Source organism: Paralichthys olivaceus, chromosome 13 (genome assembly GCF_024713975.1).
Source record: "Paralichthys olivaceus isolate ysfri-2021 chromosome 13, ASM2471397v2, whole genome shotgun sequence".
In the NCBI taxonomy this organism is placed as follows: domain Eukaryota; kingdom Metazoa; phylum Chordata; class Actinopteri; order Pleuronectiformes; family Paralichthyidae; genus Paralichthys; species Paralichthys olivaceus.
The window spans coordinates 14,442,319-14,466,400 of record NC_091105.1 but is presented as its reverse complement, the minus strand read 5'-3'; the positions used below and the strand labels follow the sequence as shown (position 1 = coordinate 14,466,400).

The window sequence follows — 24,082 nt, the reverse complement described above, 5'->3', positions numbered from 1 at the left end:
CACACTTGTTAAAGCTGCTTCGACACACTGAGTGCAACACAGACTGGTTGTCGTATAAAAACCACTTGTTTGGACTGTAGAATTTACAGATGGAAATAATTTCTTTAGATTTTTTTTTAGTTAACCACTGGATTATTCTGTTTTTCACAACTTTATAGTTCCCTCAGAAGTCAGAAATATTTCAGGTTTTAGGCTCAAACTTTATATTTACGATTAAGGGTAGGCTCCTCCAACGTGCCTCATATTTATAAGGGAGAATTTTAAGAAGCTCAAAGAAGTAATTATTCAATGTTTGATGATCTCTGCTTGTGGATGCTTTTGTCACCTCTCATGTCCTGTGCGTAATGGCACAATTCAACTCCTGAGGATGCAACACGTTCAGGTTTGAATGGAGAGGGAGACAGAGGGAGGCAGACAGAAAGTGGGCTGTGGACTGGATAACTGCGAGGTGGGTGGGCACAGACTCGCTCTCTCTCTCTCCCTCTCTCTCTCCCTCTGTGCTGTATAAGTACAGATCTGTGATGGAGAGAGACCCCATCATACCGCAGTTCGCTTTTTACGCAGTGGAGGAGATGAACGCTCGGATAGCGAGATCCAACCCGGCCATGAAACTGATCGTGGTGAGTATGTGCCACTCGTCTGCATGACTCGATCTGATCCGCTGGAGCACAGGGACACGTTTCATGCAGATATCCTGAAGTTATTTCTTTCGGGGAGGAATCGGTGCGCGACGCATGTGAGTCAGCTGGGTATCTCAGTCCAGATGTTTTCATTTTGGAGGATGATGCAGAAAAATGAAACTTCTCCATACATCATGCGTGTGCACAGGTAGTTTGGCGACGGTTATTTATCACAGGAGCCAATAATCAGTCTGCAGTGCTTAAATTTGCACTTTGACGTTTTCGAGGCAGGATTTATTTCACTCCATCACTGATTTCGGGGAACTCTTATTGAGTTAAGTTTTCCATATCTGTTTTGTGTGTGAAGCATCTAAAAAACCTCCAACATATAAGACTAGAGTGTTTGAATAAGATGTTTCCATGATTCCAAGATATCTGATGTGAAGTGGCAAAATTCACCTTAACCCAGTTTCTTATTTAAGGCTGACATGATGATGTAGAGGGTGCATGTGGAAAAAATAACAAGAATACCAAATCCTGATAATAATTTCATATCAGGGTCAGTTTTCCTGTTATATTATAATGAATGATACGTTCGTATCATGCAGCTCCATGTAGCAGCCGTGCAGCATTAGCTCGTGAAGGTGATATTCAATTTATACTGTGGCTGCTTTAGAGATGTTAATTAATGGAAATGAATTTATGTAGCTGCTGGATGAGATTTTATGATTATATAAGGTGTTTGTGTCCAGCTTCTGTAGGTTTATTGTACAAATTATGGAAAATATCACAATATAAAACGTTTTAATAGATCATGGTTTTTGGAAATGCTGAAAAGGTTGTTTGTTTTTGATGATGAATGGAGCTCACGCATCACAAGTTATAATTAATATCAATGAATGAACGTTTGCTCTGGGTCACATTTCGTCCTTGTACTGTATAGCATGATTGAAATGGATGAAACTTTAAACTCTGTAAATAGAGTCATGTGCCAGCAGGTGGTCTTTACGAGTTTTTTTGTATGTATGCCTCTGGGCTAGCAGCAGTTACTTCCTTTGGCGTGTTTTGCATGCTGTGCTGTGTTACAGGTTTTGCGTATGTTCATGTATAGATCTGTATCAGAGCAGGAAAACATTATGCTTGCAAGCTGCAAAACACTGGACCCACTACCTCGCCTGGTGGATTGCATGTGTGTTTGTGTGTGTGTGTGTGAGAGGGACAGAGATGCTCGTTTGCATATGGCTGGTTAGTAAAATGGGCGGTAAATGTGTTCCTAGGCTGTCAGATACAAATGAAAGTGTGTTTGCATGTATTTCCTTCCATCGTTTGACGTGTCACCATTCATACACAATGTTTCCTCCGCCTCGCTTTCGTCTGTTCTCTGCAATTCACCTAAAATAGGCAAATATTTTGTTGTTACAAGTTTTCTGATGTAGCGTCCTTCTATTTCATTCAGTTAATCACACAGTCACCAGGCCAGGCAGACAATCGTGTATTTTAGCCAACTATTGAGGCAGTCATCCAAACGCACTGTCTGTCCCGAATGTTAACATCTCGCTCATAATTCAATGTGCATCCCTTTGGATCACTCATACTCTAGTGCCCATCGTCCTGCTTGTCAAACAACCAGTCTCACAGTCCATCTATGAGGGATTCTGTGACAAATGGGTATTCTGAAATTCTATGACCAGCAGACAATGCACCTCACACACCTGTGGGCTCTCCCTGTGGTTGCTCTGCCCGCTGAAAACGAACACATTGCAGTTGGGTCCTTACACAAGTTTGATGCCAGTGGAACAGATATTCAAATTATTGTTGTACTTCTGCTTGTTTTACCAGCCAATCAGTGCATGCAATCCAGCCACAAATCATCATTTGGTGCATACTGTAACAACCACCCAACCACACACACATGCACACACACATTATGCATTATCTCGGTTGCTTTTGTCTGCATACGCCTACTCTCCGTTACTCTCTGTTGTAGCCGTTGACATGAGTCGCCAACTTCCCTAAACCCAGCACCAGGTTCACATGCAGACAGGTGAAACTGCGGAGGAGAGGTCACTAGGCCAGCAGAGTCAGGCTGCGGAGAGAGAGGTGAGGAAGTGAGTGTGAGAGGTAGGGAGGGTGTGTAAAGGTACAGGATCAACATGTTTTAAACAAACAAGTAGAGATGTTTACACTGAAATCAACGATTACTTCTTGAAGTTGGTGCCACACATGCGCACATACGCACACACACACGAATAAACGCCCACTGAACTTCCTCTTTCCTTAACAGTGCTGATAGCAGAAGCGTGTGTGTGCGTGTGATGATTATAGAGGCACAAAGAGCAGCAACACAGTAGGCAAAAGAGCTGCAGCGGTTGCATGAGTGATGGTCACACACAGACCCTTGTTTCTGTGTTATCTGACTTTTGCATGTGTCATAGTAAAAACAGTGAAACTGATGCAAATGTTTTGAAAGTTCATCTGAACATGAACAGAGTTTGATTTATTGTGTTTGATATTTTGACAGATTTACAATATGATTCATAAATCCTCCTTTTTTAACATGTAAAGCATTGTGACAGTGACAAATGCAGCTCCAATTTCTTATCCACGTGTGTTTGACATATCAGTGCAGGTTATGATGGGATATAAATCGTGATGGAAGAAGTACTCAAATCCAGGTAAAAGTATCTATACCACTCTGTAAAAATACTCAAGTTACAAGTAAAAATCCAACACCTAAACATGATGTGAAGCAAAGTGTACTTGAACTTAAAGTACTTAAAATATCACAGGTGTAGATACTTTAAATCATTTTACATAGAGTTTGTATGTTTTGTACAGTTTTATCCAGTGATTGCTGCAGAGCTTAAGATATTTCTGAAGGTTTTGAAGTAGTGAATTAGTGGATTTGCAAAAATGACAAGAAAGTTTTTACTGTAATAAAATTATATTCATCTTTTCCAAATGTCTTAAATACTGGATCATTTCTCCATCTTCAGAATTTAAAAGGTTATTTCAGTGAAACCATCCATAAGTTTAAATAAGTTGGTGGAGATTGCTAACCACTCCTTGTCATCATTAAAAGCCCATAAAGACACGTATTTGTTGTTAAGTGTCAAAAGCTCAAAACATCTGCAACCGCTGCTTTAATCTTAAACATATTTTGTAATCTTTACATGTTTTATATTTTTGGATCTTCAACATATCAGTCCAATCAATATATATAGTGAAATGTAATGAAATGTAGTAAAAATATTTCCATCTGAAGGAGTAGAAGTATAATAAGTATGATAAGCATGAAGTATACTTAAATACATTACTTGACTAATATTCCACTACTGCTTATCCTTGTGACTCCAGAAAATGTGTATGTCTCTTATTCTGCAATTGAGTTATTCGTGGAAATCTTTCTGCTTTTAAAAATGAACAAATGCCAGTTAACAGATAAATGTTGGTTGGTCATATACTGGCAGACAATGTGGAGTCAGGTTTAAAAGCAGTGTGAAAATCCTCCAATAATTTCCCAGTTAAATCTGTTGACAAATATTAAGTTAAATCTTTAAGACTTTGAGCAGCACAGTCATCTTGATAAGTGTGTGTGAAATAATGCTGGTTGCAAAACTGAAATAGTCAATGTTGTATTTCGTTGGAAGTCGGAAGTTTATAAGAACTGTTATTACGACAGACGTCTTAAGATAAAGCAGAGTACCATGTCCTAACGTTTCTCTGTCTCTGTATGAGTGAAAAAATGATAATATTGCTTCACATGAGCCACACACACACACACACACACACGCACTCTTAAACATGCACGCACACGCCGTCCAAGAGTTGGAATCCCCCCTCAGACCACCTGCGCTCAACAGTTAACTGAAGCCATGTGGCTGCTGGATAAGTTGGTGTCGTGTGGTTTGGTCCCTTTGTGCCACGGCTCTTCTCCTCATGCCATGAAGTTAAAGCTGACCTCAGGCAAGCCAAAACTCTGATTCCCCTCCGTCTTTGAATTTCAGTGAGCTCTGTGTCCCCCGTAACCCTGAGCCTTAACTATCTGCTGGAAGTCAGTTAAATACTGTGGCTAATTTCTTCTGGATGCATTTCTTTTCCGAAGTTCCACTACCAGCATGAGGGAAGAAGAAGATGTTTACTATTTCAAATGTAATTGTGATTGACCGAATTACATTAAGTTACTGTATTTTATTTTATTTCTCTTAATTTTTCTATTTATACCTTTTGCATCACATAACAACTAAGCAAAATGTACTTGGCAAACTGATATTACTCATTATCGAGCTGCCTGGCTTATGATTTAGTGCAAAGCTTCAGGTGAACAAAATTAGTCTCCCATATCCATCGATCCATCCATTCACAACCTGGACAAGGTTGCCAGCGTAATGCAGGGACAACAGAGACAAACATATTCCCACAAATTCACGCCTACAAACCATTTATGGGCCTGTTGGAGAACCCGGAGGAAACCCACGCAGACATAGGGAGAACATGCGCACTCAATTCATACCAGGAACCTTCTTGCTATGAGGTAACAGTGCTAACCAATGCCTTACCATATTTAGATTCTTTAATGAATCCAGCAGATGCTACTTTTACAATCTCAAACGGAAAAAATGGTTCATCATTTTTATGGTTTCATATGTCAGGTGTCTGCTGCTGCAGCCCATGTGTTGTGCAGCGCTCAGAGGCAGTTGAGCCGGTGTCACTGAAAACTACGTCATCTTAACACAACGCTGCAGATATTTTGACAACTGACAAACAGTCTTTTAAAGTCTTTTAGTTTCGCATTTACTGCAGTTGAAACCATGTGTTGCTGCTCAAAGATAGACACACAAACACTGTGGATGACAGTCACTGACAGTAAACTGTAAACAGTAAAAACTGGACTGGCTCTCCCTCTGCGTCTTGCGTGTCGTTGCCTGTTGTGGCGAGTGTGGTCCATGTCCTGGACGCAGCTTGGCCCCTGCCACAGGCCGGAACACACGTATGCTGTTGTTTGTTTCCCGCAGAGGTTTAACATCTGGGAAATCACACGTGTTCTTTGTTGGAGGACTGTTAAGAAAAACTATCTTTGCCCTGCAAACACAAAGTTGTCTCCAGAAACAGTTCCAGAAACAGTATCAGATGAAAATGGTGCAAATATGAAGTGTTTTAATCTGAACCATTATTAAAAAGTGAGTGAGGCTGCTTTTTCCAACAAGCGGCTCCACATCACGCTATCCTTCCTGTGCCTCGCTCAAGTGCATCTTCCCAGTATAGTTGCTTAGGGTAGGTAAGACTGTATCATTACCTTTTTAATCCGTCCTCTCCTCTCAGCTGGCAGCGCTCCATGTAGGATGCGCTGCTCACTGAGCGTCGCTGTGATGATGCTGACGGTGTAATTACGTCTGTCAGTGGCCCCTATCTGCTGTGTAATTTGGATTTCCAGCGGTCGTCCACAATGTCGTCAGATGGCATCTTCTGAGGCAACGAGGAGGGTGAAGAGTTCAATATCTCTTTATGCTGCTGATAGAGAAACGTCTTCCCAATGAGTCAGTTTTCACAAAAGTTGTCAGTTCTTCTTGTCTTCTGGAGCGGAAAGCTTCAGCGCAGGGTGGTCTGGCAGTGACGAGACCAGATAACAAATAAACTACACATCTCCCCAGATTTTGTGACACATTCTTATATTTGAACTCTCGCTGGACTTGACTACCCAGTGTGGACTGATTATCAAACACTAATTTTGTCTTAATCAGAGACAGATCATGTCTCACAAGACGAAACGTCTTCCTTAAAAACTCGGTGCAGAATGTAGAAGCTAATTGTTGCCAGACTACCATGGTCTGTATGGGTGTGAGCTCACATGCTTCACCGGTGATGACCTCTATTTTTCTCTTTATCTTAGCAGTACGCTACATTTAGCAGCGTTGCACTTTCTGCTTGTTATTCACTCATCTGTCTTTTCCGATTTTATTCACAATTAAAGTAGAGCATGTCAGGGTGTGTCAAACCAGGGAACCATTTATTTGTTTATCAATCTTTTAAAATATTTCTGGGGTGTAGCAAAGGGCCACATCGGAATCGAACCAGGAGAAGTCAAACCTCCATATGCACTGTTTATGAGATGCTTACAGGCACTTGATTGTGTTTTTAATAGTTTGGGAACATGTATAATTTTTTACCATTCATCACTGTGACCTACTCCTTCTCTGAATTGCTTCGCTGTATAGTGTAGCTGCAGCGACACCAAACTATGTGCTAGGATTTGAAAAACAATACTGACCCAACCACTTCCACTTGTGCTCAGTCTCTTTGGCTTTAAAATCAGAGGAGGATCCAGTTCCTAACTCATCCTGACTCAAAGTATAGATTCAAGCAACAAGTGTAACTGAGCCCAGGTTTGTCAAACCCCCCCATAAAAACTGGTCGATCCACTGTGCATTCTGTCCTCCAGATGTCTCTGAATTGATTGGATGTGGTCTCACGGCTTAATAATGTGTACATACGCTTCTTAATTTGAAGAGCAAGGCTATGATTGTGGGTTTAATTCCCGCTGGGGCCACCCATGCTACAAACAAACACACGCAGTCGAGGGAACTGCGCAGCAAGTCGCTGTGGATGAAAGCCACCGAATGTTGTGCTCGGAGGTCGATAGGCTTTGCCGGGAAAACCACCGCGCTCGCGAAGCTGTTTGAAGTTTGGGTTTCTGTTATGGTGTGTGAAACCCATTCATCTATTTTTACTGTCTTTTTTTTTTCAATGACCTCTGTCGCAAAAAGGAAACAGAAATAGAACAATTCAAAGTAAACCGACTCATTTTTGTGTTTTACACAATTTCAGGCTGATAAAGGAACAATGTTCAATAGAGGAATTTATTGTTCGCTTATCAAATTATCTTTGGAATGAGAAATGCAGCTACGCACATTAACAGCAGATCAGATAAATATGGCAAATGGGGAAGAAGCACACACACGCACACACACATACGCACACACACACACACACATATGCACCTAATTTTAATCAAAAGATTTCTATGTCTAAATATTTTGTAATATCAAGTAGAAGGTACACACACAAACACTGGAAACTGAGTCTTTCTTTATTCCACTGACTCGTACACACTCTGTAGTAGATAGTGTTTTGTGGTTGTACATTATGTACTTGCAGGGAAATGAGATGAGCACAAACACACACACACATAGGCAGGAAGGAGATCAATAGAGAGCGGCGGGTAAACTGTAGAGCGGAGTGGGTGAGTGTTTTGTATTCTGGTGGTGAATGGGGAAAGCCCAGTAACCTCCAATAGTTCTCGTTATGAACAGCAGCCAGGACCAGAGACCACAGAGTGCACAGAGCGGCACTGAGGAAGACGGCAATTGGACGTGAAGATGGATGTATACACACACACACACACTTCTGCATACGTGCAGGCCTGCAGGGTCATGCATGAATGTTCTGTAGTTGTTTGTTGTATGAATACATTACATTTTCAAAGATGCACACTCAAGCATTCTGGAAAGTAGAAAACCACACACACACACACACAATGCAACGACACCCGATTGTTAGTTTGTCTAAGCAGTGAGGATTCGTCCTGTCCAATGGGGAAGTCCACAGAGGGCCTTCAGGATGGAAGGAAGCTGTTGTGTGACATCTGGTCGGCATGTGTCCTCTGACCAGCTGCATGGCTGCATGACAAACATGTTCACCAACTGATATCCTACATTTTAGATTCACCCAAAGCGCTTCAGCTCCTGCTCCCGATGATACAAAGGCTTGTTTTTGAGGAAGTGGCTACACACGTCCGTCTCAGAGCTGTGCGTCCATATGAATGGGTTGCTTTTAGGTGGAGGGAGATATATGGGTGTGGTGTGTTCTTGCTCCGGGAAGTTAGTACTTGAATCACGCCAGCTACAAAGCGGCCTATCTCCCAGAGCTGCTGACATGTGTAGATCACTGGTGAGGTCAGAGAACACAGGGCAGCGTAATTCACTTTTTTATTTTACTTTAATAAGACGATTGCTGCAACATTAGAATAATCATTGTGATTTGAGGTCATGCAAATGGCTGATATTGCCTCCTGGAAAAAAAGATTATAAAGTCGGTCCTGTGCAGTTATGCATCCACAAAACTGCTGCTGAATTTCTCCCAGAACTGTAAAGCACAGGAAATTACTTCAGCACAGGAACTTCATCGTTGCAGCTCTGAAGCTTTGTGTTGGCGAGTCCTCCAAAAATATAAAAATACTGGAGCCTTCAGCCAAACTGGAGCTGTGCATGAGATGGGTTCCATTAGAGATTCTGTGCCTGCTGTTAACTGGGTGCTGTGCTTTTCCCTTCTCTTTCTCCTTCAGCTCTTCACAGCTTCTCTTTCCTGGGCCTTCCAGCAACAGGAAGTTGTGCCTAAGTACCAGCACCGCGACCCTGTGACGTCTGAACTCCTCCTGTGTGACCAGTGTCCTCCTGGCACGGCCGTGAAGCGACACTGCACCACTGACATGCCCACAGAGTGCCAACCCTGTCCCGAGAGACACTTTGCTGAGAACTGGCACTGGGGGGATACGTGTCAATACTGCACCTCGGTACGTACGAGGCCAAAAATAGTAGCTCTCTGGTTTCTTCTGAACAGACCCATAAACTGCATTTTGCGGCGTAAGTAGTGTGACTGACTGTTTTTGTGTATCTACACCCATTTAAGTGAATCAACCAAATATGAACTTGCTGCACATCATGGTCAGGAACTCCTCTGTGGTTTTTCTCGTGCCTTTTCCTTAGATGCTGTTTGTTTACATTTTGTTATTGTGCATCTGTTATTTTTTTGGAAACCAGTGTTTCCACTTCAATTGCAGTTTCTAAAAGTAACGTCTGCATGTGCTCATTGTGGTGCACAATGCAATTTCGCCACAGAGAACAGATGACTTCCTTTTTGTCACTGGATGAATTATGCAACATGTCCACTGGTCGGCTCTATTCTCCATATTGTTTTGAACTGCTCAAGCTTGTTTTTATATTCCTGCTCAGGCTCTGGCTATTTGATTTTCTTGTGAAGCAATATCATAATTCCCACCAGTATTTCATATTTCATTACTGTACTTATACGTATATATGAATCATATTGTCTTTATTTATGTAGCTGTCCGTGTGAGTTTGTCTGCAGTGTGTGACCTTGTGTGTCTGTTGTGTTCAGGTGTGCAAGGAGCGGCAACTCGTGAGGCAGCACTGCAACAGCACCCATGACCAACTGTGTGAGTGTGCCCCAGGATTCCACCTTGTGGTGGAGTTCTGCATCCAACACAGTACCTGTCCACCTGGATACGGAGTGACAGCTTTAGGTAAGATCCTAATTCATAATAATCTGACAGTAATACACTTTACATATACATATACATATATACATACCTAGTCATACATAGTAACAAGGTGATTTATGTGTTGAAAATGAAGAATTCTAGAGACGTTTATTGACGATTATAAGGTGAGGTCACCTGTCAAAGGTACTCTGTTAAGATCAATAAATATCAATATACTGTTTAGGCATTGTACAAACTTATGCATTGTGTCGTGAGGAGGTAACAACACAATTAATCTATTTCAGATTTGTAAAATGTTTTGCAGTTTTTCATTCTCTGCTCATAAAGAAGAGTTTAAAACCACAACCTTCACTACGGAGCCATAATCTTAAATTAAATAATAATGACATTAATCATGATAACGACTGATATGTTGATATAGTTTTTGACACTATATCGCTCAGTTAAAATGTCATCAATTGAAAAGGGAAGAATCTGTTCAGTCATACCAGTGATGGCAATTTCTGCAAAGTGCTGTGTCACTTGTTCCTCTTCAAACATCATAAATATTTAAAAACATAATTGAAGGGGAAACTTTGGAGACCTAGATTCAGTTTGTCTTGTCTCAATTAACCTTTATCCTATATACCTAAATCTGTGCTTGCTCTACGATATTACTAAAGCCAGACAAACCTGAACAGACTCAAATATCTCTCTCGATTATTCCTCGTCATTAGTGAGTCATCCTCAGACAGTTCTAGAATATTCTGTCACTTTTTATTGTTTGTGTGCTGGATGTTGTGTGCAGGGATTTTGATATCTATGGAGGAGAATGAAGTTAGAACATTTTGTGTTCTTTCTACCTGGTTTATCTGCAATGACAATTTATATGCTCAATGTTTTTCATAAAATCTTTTAGATAAGTAAGAATAATTTACTTAATTACTTAATTATTATTTATAGAATGCATGTCAGCTATTTCAGAGGTCTGTTAAACAGTCGACCCAAGTTCACAAATTATCAAAATAAAAGCTCCGTAATTCAGCTCAGTATAAAGTATTCCAACAACAAAATGGAAATTGAAGAGGAAGTGATTCTATTAATGTTTTTGCCATGACGTAGATCAGCCCCCACACCTGTGAATGTCAGTGTCAGTGTCGTTATGGTGAAATAAAAATTAAAAATTAAACAAATATCTGAGGCGATTTTGACTCAGAGGTTGTCCCAGTTACAGACCACTGCTGCAGTTTATGTCGTTTATTTGGAACTGCACTTCCCTGAGCCACCAACAAGTCACATGCCAGGTGTGAAGATGATAAGACAAACGCCTCTGGAGAAATGTGTTCCACACACAGACAGGCAGGTTTGTGAAATTTTAGGAAGATGCATGTGAAATTATTTTCTCTCTCCAAGGAGAGTGATAAGTTTGATCTAGACAGACTAGAATATGTGAGCAATGCTTGGTCATTGGTTTGTCAGAAACCACGGGTTCTTTTATGTTGGTGTCAACGATCCAGCAAGGTCGGCATGGTCGAGGGGGACATTTTCATGGTGGCTCTGTGACCTGATATTCCAGGCAGATTCTCTCCTTTGGTGCGTCACCCGTGACTGTGGGCAACATAAACATGTGATGCTGAACTTCAACATTCCAGCTAAATAGAATTTGATATTTCTACTGGAACCACAGCACAAACTGGCGCTGCACTTTGTCATGACTTCATCTCAGACCTGAGACCCTGACTCCAGCCGCTCTGCAACATTTTCCATGGACTGTGGTGGTTATCATCATTGGACCCCTGTGGTGCTGACACCGGTCAAAGATCACACAGCTTTTTCCACTACATTGATCTACACAATTGGACTTGAAGTCCTAATGAAACTCTGCAGACATGAGGCAGCATTTCAGGGGATTCCCCTCCTCTAAGCTGTACAACGTATTATGTAATGACTTGAGTTGTGGTTTAGACCCTTAAACCACAGGATGTTAGAAAAGCCACGGTTCAGTCTTCTAACTACACATGCGTTTTATGACTCCGCTCCTTGATCTCCTGATGTGGCTGTTTTTAAATTTTCATTCTTTCTCTGCAAGATTTAAAATCCTCTGGTTTTTGGAAACTTGTAGAAGCAACGAGAAAAGAACATAGTATATAAGAGAGAACCAACAAATGATTAATGAAATACAAGTGTTATTGTCAATTGGTAATTATCAATTAATCTTGTGTTTTCCTTTTTTACCTAAATTGTTGCCCAAAATGCCCAAAATTGTTCACTAAAGCACAGTGCTATGTCATTCAACAGCTGGTTTTGTGCAAGAAATCTGAAAATTCAAAGATAGATTATTTATAATTATATAATATATAATTATATTTAATTTTTTTTTTTGCAGTTGTCAAATCAACACAAAATCAAACGAGAGATATAAAAGAAATTATTTAAACAGATAACACTCCAAAAAATAGTAATTTAATCAACAAATTTCTTTAAGAATATTGCTTTTAAAATGTGCATCTAACTGCACCTTATTTAGTTAATGAACATACCACATCATTTTAGACAGTAGGATTTGCATTATTTATTAAGTGCTAACATGTTGATTTTGCTGTGAGAGAGGAAAAAATTGATTCCGGCATATGAAACCATACTGAAGATACGCTGACACATTCTCAAACTGTACATCCTCTGTCAGCAGTGGCACAGGAAACATTATCATTTTGCAAATCAGCATATGGTTTTGCATTTTAATACAAAATGCTGAAGTGTTTTCAAAGAAAGAACATACTGTGCCGTGATAGCGGGAAACTCATAAAAGGTTAATTACGATATGAGTGGTTAGTCCTCCCACAGCAATCTTACTTCAGCACGTCAGAGGTAAAAAATGAAACGAGGATGTGCAAGCAGCTACCTGTGTCATTATGACATACAGGTCATATATCTGTTACGTTTTACTGTAAAGTCATCGTGATAACTGCTGTGACATGTCAGAATATAATGTTCACTCTGATTGGGTTCAAACGCTGTAAGATACTGATTTGAATAAATATTTACCTGTAGGTCACCTTATTATATAAGAAAGGACACATCAGGTGATCACAAAAAATCAATTTTATATAATTAATTACACACAATGTATAAAGAGAAATTTCACACTAAATTTCACAGTAAATTTTCTTTTTCAGATGTTACTTTTGAATTCTATAATGACTTCATTATAATGTATTTGTATAAAATACATTTATCTTTAGCACGTCAGTTTAAGCAGGATATTGTTTTTGCCAAACTTGTTGGGATTATCACTTAAGAGGGTTCCTTCCCTGGATGATATTCTTTTGGAGTTTATGGGTCAAGGATTAAACAAAAACATGGTCTGTGAAGGACCAAGATAATTTCAGAAAACGTTTCCCCATCATATGTTGTCATATGATAAGTGACGTCTTGAAGACAAAGCATTATTACAGGGTAAAAAGTCAGCATTTGTTTTCACTAAGGTTATATGCAGCGTGAATAGGGTGTGTATTGCTTTTCATTCAAAATGAAAAGAGTTTCCTTCTCAATCACATCAGATATTAAGACTTTTCTATTTCTATTTAATACAGATATTTTTGGATAAATTTGTATTATTTGTTATTGCACCAAATATTCAAGGTAAAAACCTGAGAGCAGTTTCATTTTTTCAGCATATGTATTAACATACTGAGATGACTGGAGGTTTTGATTATTTCCCTGTCAGTCATTCTGAAAAAGCAGTTAGATTTGTCATCATAGTAATAGAACTCAAGTACTGCGGTGTGAAAGCAAGATGAAACGAAGGAGCTATTGTAGTGAGGTCAGAGTGAGTCATTCTCAGAATCTGTCATTGTGACGGGTTGTCACATGAAGTGGTTGACATTCTTGGAATCACTTCATTTTTGACGAGCTTCATATCATGTTCACACACTGGAAAATGCTGAGATGTCACAAGATGAGATGTGTGATGAGAAATCTGTATGATTAAGTGTTTACTCACATGTGATACCACTGATTTTAAACTGTATCCATTTACAACCATGTTCTCTTTCATAAAATCAATATGTTGTGGAAAATCTGCTGATCAATGGTCAGTGAAGAAAGCGTTCAGGAGCCCTTTGACGTCTTATGCTGAATATTTATTGAAGCTTGGCCAAGGAGAAAATCAAAATTCATCCATGCAACATCTGTGCATGATGCTCTCTCATATTCTGAAGTCTGCTTTCCTGCAGTCACACTCTAAACCCCAACAGATCCTTTAATCTATGGGTGTGCTTGTTCCTAAACAATCAAATGTGTTTTCTAGTCATGGAGACAGTATTGCCTGTTTACGCAGTTTCATATCTGTGATGTCTAGAGAGTGAAGGCTTTGACCTTTGCCAAGCTCTCGCACTTCCCAAACACAACAGCCTGTTGCACTCTGCCCCAGAGAGGACAAGAGACAGTGTGTATGAAAACTCCATAACACAATACACCACCCTGTGTGTTTCTCCTGCAGGTACGCCAGTGAGCGACACCATGTGTGAGCACTGTCCACCTGGTCATTTCACCGCCGGCAGCTCGGCCACTGAGCCATGTCAGCCCCACAGAAACTGCTCGGATTGGGGCCTGAAGACGCTGAGGTGGGGGACGTCCACTTCAGACAGCCTCTGCGGCAGTCAGCTGGAGTGCTCCCAGCATCACACTCTGTGCCACACTGGTGAGAACACTGTCTACAACTAGCTAAAGTAGGGCTCAATGTCTAATCGTCAGCGTATGGAAGGGTTTAGGGACCAAAAGCAGGCTGGAGATCATTTTTGTGGTACACATACACACACACACACACACACACACACACACACACACGTGATAATGATTTTGAGCAAACCTCAATTGTCAACAACTTAGAATCAGTCAGAGCTGTATTTTTTTGACGTGTGGTCATTTCATTCCTGAAGGCAGGGGATTTCCTCGGTCAGGTCTGTTGTCCAAATTCCATACTTTTCCAAATTCTTGCGTGCCTGTAAAACCAACACAAGAGGATGAAGACGGTGCAGAGTAAAAGGGTTGAACGGGGTGTTTACAGAAATCCTGTCATAATGACCCATGATGGATCAATTACTCCTTTAGCTGTCACATCCTCGAGCGCAATAACAGAAGAAACTGAGTCGAGCAGAAACGAGAGAACAGGCGAGCTGGTTAGTCTCAGTTACTCAGACTTTAACTATGACAGATGCTGACAATTAATTTGAGAGGAGAAGCCTCAGATACGACACTAAACACCACAGGAAACCAGAGTCACTGGAGAGACACACACACACGGATGTACCAGGCACACTCATGCAAACTGTAGCCGAGGGTGATGCTCTCCTCAAACATTCATTCACAAATTGTCTTCCTGTGGAAGACACAACCGCAGATAGTTTGCGGTAAATCCTGGAACAGTTTAGCAAAAATGTTAAATTGAAAGCAGTTGGGATTCCCAAAGTTGCTACGTGTTTTAGGGTAACCACCAGGATGTCAATGTCAATTATAAACCAAGCTGCAAGTACAACATCCAGACACGAGAGAAACAAGAAATAATATCCTCTTCACATTAAACTCAATGACTCTACACCGACATCGGTTTTCTGATGTCCGTCATGTTCTGGAAGTCAGTTCAGCTGTAATTTCATTACCTACAGTTCCTTTTGTCCTGGGTTTGTAACTGGTGTCAGGTTGATAAACTGTAATACATGAGAGTAATAGTTTACGAGAAAAAACTCCAAATATTAGATAAGGTGTTGTGGAATAGGAATATTTGAACTTGGTAAGTTATGCTTCTGTCAAGCAGAAGATGTACTTAAATTACATTTTTAAGCATTACTTCAATTCAATTCAATTTTATTTATATAGCGCCAATTCATAATTTACATTATCTCAAGGCACTTTACATTTAAAGGTCAAGACCTTAAAACAATATTAACGTAGAGAAACCCAACAGTTCCCACAATGAGCAAGCACAGGCGACTGTGGAGAGGAAAAACTCCCTCATTTACTCAACTATTTATCTCAGTCAACGCTTAAATAATTTTAATAATTTTTTAATTATGACTCGTCTTTATTCTCTTTATCGTTCAACTTTCTTGTCAACGACTGTTCTCGTAATATTCTGACTTTTTCACATCATATTACATAATCCTCAAAATGTCATAATCTTTCTTACTAGGGCCCTACTAGTGTGTTGTCGTAATGAAAGCAGGTTGAGGTTTCCATGATTTCAAGTGAAGAGAACAGTAAAGTACTGCTCTTCACAAAAATAAGCTCAGGAGATTTTTGCTTGCAGAAATGTAGGACCTCAGTATGATCATGCAGACCTGGGCGTCTTGTTGCAAAGAAACACAGGCACGCTCAGTTTTGTTTGGTTTGTCAGACTCGTGTCAATAGTGGTTCTGTGTTGTCAATGGGGAAGAGAAAGAGAGGAAATCCTTTTCACTGTTGTGGTCACATTCCGAGGCAACAATCATTAACACTCACACAAACATGTACAAACAACTCCAGTCATAAAACATGGACTGTGTGGAGAAAAAACCTGAATCTAGTCTAAACAGCAACTCTGTTCCAAGAAGGAAGAATACATTTAAATGCACCTGGTCATTTGTTACATGTGCCCTCTGCTATGCTGTTTCTTTCCAGTAAACTCACGGTTAAATTGTCTGGAATAAACCAGTCAAGGCACATTTACCTTTTTATCCCTGTATCCGACGTGCCCCAGTGCAGCAAGCCACAGTCAGGAGACGACTGTGTCACTGTACCCACAAAGTGCTGACAAATGCTGGATAAACATTCAATCATTGCGAAAGTGAACGGACTCAGTTCTGAAAGTTACACAATAATTTCTACAAAAGTTTTGTCATCATAAGCTGCTGGTCAAACTAGGTCAAATCATCCTATATATATATCTCATGTGCAATATTCATATTCAATCTTCAGGTGTGCTGTGCAATACTTTTTGAATTGTTACATCGAATGTATATTTCCACTCCCCATGTACAATATCACTGTGAATTTCCGGTATCCTTTTTTTTCTTTATATCTATATCTATATCTATATAGATATATATATGTACATTTTTATTCTTATTTTCTATTTTTATTTTACTTTTCTCTATCTTAATGCCCTTCTGCTGCTGTAATGTCCAAATTTCCCCAGCGTGGGATGAATAAAGTATCTTATCTTATCTTATCTTAAATGAGACATTTGCAGCAAAACTGCTGTGCTGAGCTCACACAAAAAAATGTTGCTGTGGCTGTGGCTCAGGAAGTAGAGAGGGTAGATGTCTACCACCCAGAGGGGTGTGCGTTCCCCGGCTCCCCCAGTCTGCGTTGGGCAAGACACTGTTACCCAAATTGCCCCTGACATCTGTTCCGACAGTGTATGATGTAATATTCTATTCTATTCTAAAAATGTTTTTAAAGCTTCCTGTCTGTCTCGTTCACTTTATTCCAGATGTGAACCTGTGTGAGGAGGCAGTGTTCCAGTCTCTCGCCTCGCTGCAACTGTCCTCGGTGCCCCTGGAACGGCTATTGGAGAGCCTCCCAGGCCGGAGGGTGGATCGCAAGAGCCTGGAGAGGCTGAAAAAGGCCTGCTCCCCTCACCAGCAGGTCCTCCACCTGCTGCGACTGTGGAGGGAGCAGAACAAGGACCAGGACAAGCTGTACGGCATCATAAGAGGTACAATATAAATATAATGCACCTTTTTAGTTTTACCCAGTTCTTATTCAAGTCCTGCAATTGTGTATTCATGTTTGTATCCTGTCCCTCCAGGTGTGAACCACTGTGAGAGGAAGGTCTCTCGCTGCAACGGCCTGAAGAACCTGACCTTGGACGACCTCCTGCAGGTCACCAACAGCCTGCCGGGGGTCAGGGTTCAGCAGGAGGACGTCCAGGCCGTGGTCTCGACCTGCCTGCCCAGGCAGTACATCCTGCAGCTTCTTCACCTCTGGAAGACGGCAAACTACGACCTGGATCTAGCCAAAGGCCTGTCTCACAGTCTGAGGGTGCTGCGCAGCCAGGGGGCGCCGCGCTACCTGCTGAAGGGCCTGAAGAAGATCAGCCGCATCATAGGAACCACCTCAGCACACAAGTTGTATGAGAAGATGTTTGTCAGTATGCTGCAGGACGAGTTGTGTTTTAAGGGCCATAAGCCGTTAAATGAATAAGAAATACATGCAGAAATACATGCAGAAACACACACACACACACACACACACTGAACCTGGGGCATAAAGGTATGTGAAAGAGTCACAGACATGGGTCACATGATAATTTCAGGTCTTCAAGATATCACCAAATGATATCAAGCTATGCACATTGTGCCAGGAGGTATTTTGTCATAAAAGAAAAATGGAAAGAGAAATTCTTCTTCCTGTTACTGGTGTTCTATCAAATTATTATTGATTATATGAGGTGACACATGCTGATAAAAACTACAGTACAGTTAAAAATTCTATCTATGTAAAGTATCCATCTGCAGTTATAAAATGAAAAGGAATTGATATAAAAAGAAATCCTATTTGACATCTGTGTACTCCAGGCAGACTTAATCAAAATGTTAAAAAGAATTATATTTCCTGGAAACCTTTTGACCAGAGTCTGTGAAAAAATAAACTATTTAAGATGTAAATAGCACACTGTTTTATGGAAGAGGGGCTGTTTTTATTATTGTTGCTTTCTCGCTGTTTGAGAAGAAGGATTTGGTTTCATAATGAAATACATGTAATTTTCTACAGTTTCCCTTTGTTTGTTGGTTTGTTGTGGACTGCTGGCAAGTAAAGCTCGTCTGAATTTTTATTTTTAAATTGTCAGCTTTATGAATGTACAAAGGAGTGCAATTGTTTTCTATTTAAAAAAATGTAGTTTCTGAACATGTAAAAGCTTGTTTTTTTTATTACTTCATCAGAAATACTGGATTCCAAATGCTGCAAGTTCATGAAGTGATATTTGTTTTATATTTTGTTCACTTTTATATTATTAAATGTATGATCTCTATTGTATATATGCTTGACTGGTCCTCTTTAAGCTCGTGTAACTTGTGAACACTAATGTCAAATGATCTGATTAAAATCAGTTTGTAAAAAATATAGAGAATATTGTCTTTGGCATTTTGTTGTCTTTCCTTCAACGTCATAGATGATATCAGGGTCAGGAGTTATTATTTAATATATTTTAATTCCAAGCATAATACACACACACTACACATTGACACAACATTGACACAACATTCACGTGAATATCAATATTGATTTTATACTAGGTTTGGGCAACAGTCATAAAATTCTGAATTCCAGTATACTGTATGTCATAAATATGTTTTATCTAAGCCACATTTACTCATTCTGGTACAGTTTTAATATGGGGCCATAAAGGGTGCACAATTTAGGCCAATTAGGCTATATGTGCGACATCCATGCTAAATTCCTGGCCAAAGCCTCCCCAGCCCCGCCCATGGAGCCACCCCTGCAGTGGATCTAACCCATCAAGCCTTCATGGTAGTGAAAGAGATTAATTGGAGTAGGCATATGATCGCTCATTTGAAGTTTGCCAAATAGTATTCAAAGGGTTCTGAGAGCGCGAGGAAAAAGATTCTGTCATCTGATTAGACAGAACTTCTATGTTTTAGGCAGAGCTCACAGCCTGGCGGTAGGTCAGGGTTGAGGATTGAGGGATGAATGCAGCCAAACACAGGAATTCAGATCAGGTGCAGGGGACCTACTGGGGCAATGGTTCCCCTCTCAGCGCAACAGTGACCTAAAGTAGGTCAATGTCAGACAAGTCTCTGACTGTACTTTGAGTTTCCCATCCTCTCACTAGAGAGCATGAGTGAGAGGATCTGTCAGGAAGAATGAAATAATCTGCCCTAATCCAGGTGTTCAGAGCGAGATTCAACCAAGAAGACTGAAGCTGCAATTGCTGCCAAAGAGGCTTTTAAAAAGAAATGAATTCAGATTTTTCCAAATGTGCATATATTTCTAAAAACATGTTTTACCATTATGGAAACTTTATCCATTTAAGCACAAGGCACTTTTGAGAATTTATTATTATCATTTTCATGTATTTTTGTAGTCTTCATAACACTGTATTTCTACAAAATGAATAACACTCTAACATGAAGATATAATGCTCTTCTATTCAGTAGAAACAGGACGAACACGTACTCACTGATTTGACTCATCACAGAATTATAAAACACTTCATGTCAGTATTCCTCATCATAACGTCATACTGTACTGTAAATACTATTGAGTGACACATCGATAAACTTTTTTTTCACAAGAAAAATATGACTGACTGGCTTACTGACACACACTTGCTTATTTGGGGTTTTTCTCAAATGTCCACCATTGTAAAATAACAATGATCCATATCTCCATACAAATGACAATAAAGAGAGATTGAATGGAAATTTTAAAAACATCTTTTTCTAGAGGTTGTGCAAAAGCAGACATTTCCTTGAGATTCAGTCAGCTGTTCCAGAATTACTGGGGTTGTAAAGGTTATAATATGACTGCAGCATGGAAGGTCGCTATGGATTATGTAATATGATTGTGCTTAAGCCGAACAATGACGTTTTAAGGTTCATTAAAGGGGGTTGCTTAATCACACATGACGCAGCTCTTGTCTTAATACTTCCTTGGCACTTTTTTTAAATCAGCACTTCATTGTCTACTCTGAATTTCAGCTTCCCTCTATGCTGAAGTGGAAGTTGAAAGGTATCTGACCTTTTTGAATTGCAGAGTATCCATGACCACAGACACCCACGCACAAAGGCAGTTCCTGTACACTCAATATAAGAAAGGGCGTGCGTCTACTGACAAATCCTCTTCAACTGGAGTCACAACATCATCAACATGGTGAGTGTTCTCTATAGGTTTCACGTGATTTAGTTAAAGATGTTCAAATCCAGCACAGACAGACACGTGAGGATTAGTGATGCTTTGATTGATTTTTTTACGGTATTTACAATCAGAAAGATAAGAGAGAATATTTTTTTATTTTATTGGAAATTGACAAAATGACCTTGGGGTCAATGGACTAAAATGTCACTATGTTAATCAAGGGCAGTTTGAATTAGTCTAATATTAATAATAATAATAATTCCCTCTAAATATATATGTTGTCCCTGATGGACACTGGACAGTTATTTTGGGAGGTAAATGTCTGAAAGTGACAGAAATGTGAGAATACTTATTATAGCTTGACAACAATTGTAAACATCATTTATAAGTAAAATGCCGAGGCCGCAGTCAAACTGTCTGTCTGCCTAAGTTAGTACTTTAATAATACAGTGATTTAGATCTATTGGCAAATTCCCCTAAATTAAAGACTTATTCCTTATTTGCACCATATTGCTGCAATTTACCTGAAACTGCCATGAAAGATATAGTTACAGTAAAACTGAACATATAAAGAAGTCTGAGCCAAATACAGTGTGTACACATGTGAGAAGGTGAACTGTAGCATATTTGATCACATGGTTAGATTTTATCATTCACAGTGTGATACCACCATTGATTGGAATGACTTGATATTAGATTCATGATCCAAACATGAAAGAGAACCTGTGGTAGTCTACAGTTAACTCAAAGGGTGTTTGGTTTGTCCAGTCTGGACTACTGTAGAAAACATGGCGGCCTCTGAGGACCCATGTGTGTAAATATAAGGAATTTAAATATAAAGGATATTTCTAGGGTAAAGAAAACAACAATTCGATACATTTAGATGAAACTTGTTATAGAATCACTAGGATTCATTTATATTAAGTTTTTTTAAGTTTCTGCCAATAATTTATATTAACTTTTTGCCTTTTCACCTTAATTTTACTCACTGGACCTTTAAAGGCACATTGTATTTATTTAAATCTAGATTTAATAGGTGGTAGTAGTAGTAGTAGTAGTAGTAGTGGTAGAAGTGGCAGTAGTAGTAGCAATAGTAGTAGTGGTAGAAGTGGAAGTAGTAGCAGTAGTAGTAGTAGTAGTAGCAGTAGTAGTAGTAGTAGTATACTAGTAGTAGAAGTTTTAATACTTGCAGTAGCAGTGACCATGGTCCTCTCCTCAGATCTTCTTCCAGCTCCTCCTGCTCTCCGGTGTTCTCTCCGCTGTCCCCGCGGTCGAACCCCTCCACACCTTCCAGTACCGGAGCCCTGTGACCGGGGAGGACCTGACGTGCACCCAGTGTCCACCTGGCACCCACATGACCGCGCGCTGCACCGCCTCCACACCCACCCAGTGCGCGCCGTGCAGGAAGGAGCACTTCACCAAGCTGTGGAACCATCTGTCCCGGTGTCTGTACTGCGACAACTTCTGCACCGACAACCTGGAGGTAGAGACCGAGTGCTCGCCGGTCAGCAACCGGGTGTGTCGGTGCAAGGAGGGCTTCTACTGGGCCAGTGACTTCTGTGTGCAACACTCGGAGTGCGAGCCCGGGAATGGTGTTCAAACCAAAGGTACGATCGGTGCAGTGCCCGAGAGAGCTCCACGCGCTGCACATTAACAAAACCACCGAGTCAAACATATCCGTTTTCGTTTTCGCTATGTGCAGGGCGTTTGTGTATGTGCATGACATTCCAGGTGCTCAGGGGAAAGTTTCATGCAGCAGTATATCTTCTGGTTAGATGTTCACACGTTAGCGTGTTTAATATTCAGTGTCAGATCTCTAAACTGATTATGTCACACAGAGAAGAACGTGTTTATTCCACTATTTCTACATTTAGATATAGTGAGTAGATATAGTAGCCTATTTACAGTCTTACAGGCAGAATTAGAGATCAAATGCAGTTGTTGGGCATTGTAACTGAGAATTGATGCCATTATGCCATTATTATTAGGCCAGATTTAAAAACACATATTAGTTTAAAAAAAAGACATTTAAAAAAGTTTTAGAATAAATGGCAAATATTTAGTCAGGGGGCAGAAGGGCACAGGCCTGTCTACTCATCATGTACTTGTCCACATTTGTAAATCTGTAGAAGTTAAGAAACAGCAGAGGATACTCCAATATTCAATGCATCGGTTACTCAGTGTATTACAGACTTAGCAGCCCAAAACAATTTTAAGGATAAAGTAGAAATCCACAAGATGCACAGAATCTCTGCAGAAATACATGTGATCAAATACAGGGGCAGCTTAAAACATGCGAGTGAACCCAAAATGCTCTGTGTCTTATTTCAGGTACGTCCCAGCAGAACACTGTTTGTGAACCGTGTTCCGATGGCTACTTCTCCAACTCATCTTCTGCTCTGGAAACATGCGTAAGACATCAGAAATGTGCACGTGGACAGATTGTGCTGCTCCCCGGCTCAGTTTACCACGACTCGATGTGCGGCACCTGCGAGGAGCTTGCAAATGGAGGTGTGTACTTTGTGCAAGTTGTTCTAGATGTTTGAAACTATTCCAATAAAAGTTACATTTTCATACTCACATGATACAAACATGTTTCTCAGGTGAGACACTCAGGACTTTCCTCTCGGGCTTCTTCTCAATGCACAGGATGCGTGTGGAAAAGATGAAGAGATTCGTCACCAGGTGAGACTATGCATTCATCTCTACACCTTCTTCTCTTGCCTCTGTTCACCCACTAAACCGACTAAATCTCCATTTCACAGGTACATCGTCAAGTCGGTCCCCAGGCAGAGAGGCCCTCTTCTGCTTCTGATCAGAGGGTGGCTGGCCCAGGCACCAGAAGAGCAGCTGAGAAAACTACCACAGATGCTGAAGGCCTCAAACCTCAACTCCGTGGCAGAAAAACTGGAGAAGAGACTCATGGAGATCAAGCAGCAGAGCCCGAGGTGTAGCTTAAATGGTTCTGGAAGTCTATTACACTGACAGCCCATGGTTTATGTAGGAGTATAACATATTGGCCTGCAGGCCTTGAGAGTAATTAAAAGCCAAATACCTCAGTGTGATACAGCAGAACTTTTAGCCTCTTTGAAAAGCACTTGAAAAGTATTTACCACGTTGTTTATTTGCCTGTGAGAGTGTATGCATTGCCACGGTAGTGATGTTTCGTAGAAATCAGTGAGGAACATGAGAGATGCATAAAAAGCATTATGATGGACTGTTTCCATTGATTGGATATGGAGGTGCTTACATCTACAGATGATTTTGAATATTGCATCAAGGCTGCAAACATTGAAATGTTAAAAATAAAATACTTGTAAACCAA

The 24,082-nt window shown here is 40.3% G+C and overlaps 2 protein-coding genes and 1 long non-coding RNA gene across 3 annotated transcripts; 2 read left to right on the top strand and 1 right to left on the bottom strand.

The window, feature by feature from the left end:
- The first annotated feature begins 396 nt into the window (after positions 1–396).
- On the top strand, positions 397–19,004 carry LOC109632109 (tumor necrosis factor receptor superfamily member 11B). The gene is made up of 6 exons (XM_020091239.2): positions 397–620; positions 8,962–9,189; positions 9,795–9,939; positions 14,399–14,599; positions 17,369–17,593; positions 17,687–19,004. The coding sequence occupies exons 1-6, from the start codon at positions 522–524 to the stop codon at positions 18,079–18,081; spliced, it is 1,293 nt and encodes a 430-aa protein (XP_019946798.2). The 5' UTR covers positions 397–521; the 3' UTR covers positions 18,082–19,004.
- On the bottom strand, positions 12,982–22,083 carry LOC138413507 (uncharacterized). Its single transcript, XR_011245865.1, has 2 exons — positions 21,944–22,083; positions 12,982–14,900 (listed from the first exon to the last, which is right to left on the bottom strand). It is a non-coding gene; the product is annotated as an uncharacterized lncRNA (long non-coding RNA).
- LOC109632047 (tumor necrosis factor receptor superfamily member 6B-like) lies at positions 20,633–24,082 on the top strand. The gene is made up of 5 exons (XM_069537192.1): positions 20,633–20,772; positions 21,977–22,364; positions 23,089–23,268; positions 23,361–23,442; positions 23,523–24,082. Exons 1-5 carry the CDS (start codon positions 20,770–20,772, stop codon positions 23,740–23,742), a joined length of 873 nt encoding a protein of 290 aa, XP_069393293.1. The 5' UTR covers positions 20,633–20,769; the 3' UTR covers positions 23,743–24,082.

What these genes read in the sequence shown, in the direction of transcription:
- LOC109632109 (XM_020091239.2), top strand. Translation starts at nt 522, where the DNA reads ATGGAGAGAGACCCCATCATACCGCAGTTCGCTTTTTACGCAGTGGAG. An exon ending in CGGCCATGAAACTGATCGTG is followed by an intron (nt 621 to 8,961) that starts GTGAGTATGTGC and finishes TTTCTCCTTCAG; the next exon opens with CTCTTCACAGCTTCTCTTTC. An exon ending in ATACGGAGTGACAGCTTTAG is followed by an intron (nt 9,940 to 14,398) that starts GTAAGATCCTAA and finishes TTTCTCCTGCAG; the next exon opens with GTACGCCAGTGAGCGACACC.
- LOC109632047 (XM_069537192.1), top strand. An exon ending in GAATGGTGTTCAAACCAAAG is followed by an intron (nt 22,365 to 23,088) that starts GTACGATCGGTG and finishes GTCTTATTTCAG; the next exon opens with GTACGTCCCAGCAGAACACT. An exon ending in CGAGGAGCTTGCAAATGGAG is followed by an intron (nt 23,269 to 23,360) that starts GTGTGTACTTTG and finishes CATGTTTCTCAG; the next exon opens with GTGAGACACTCAGGACTTTC.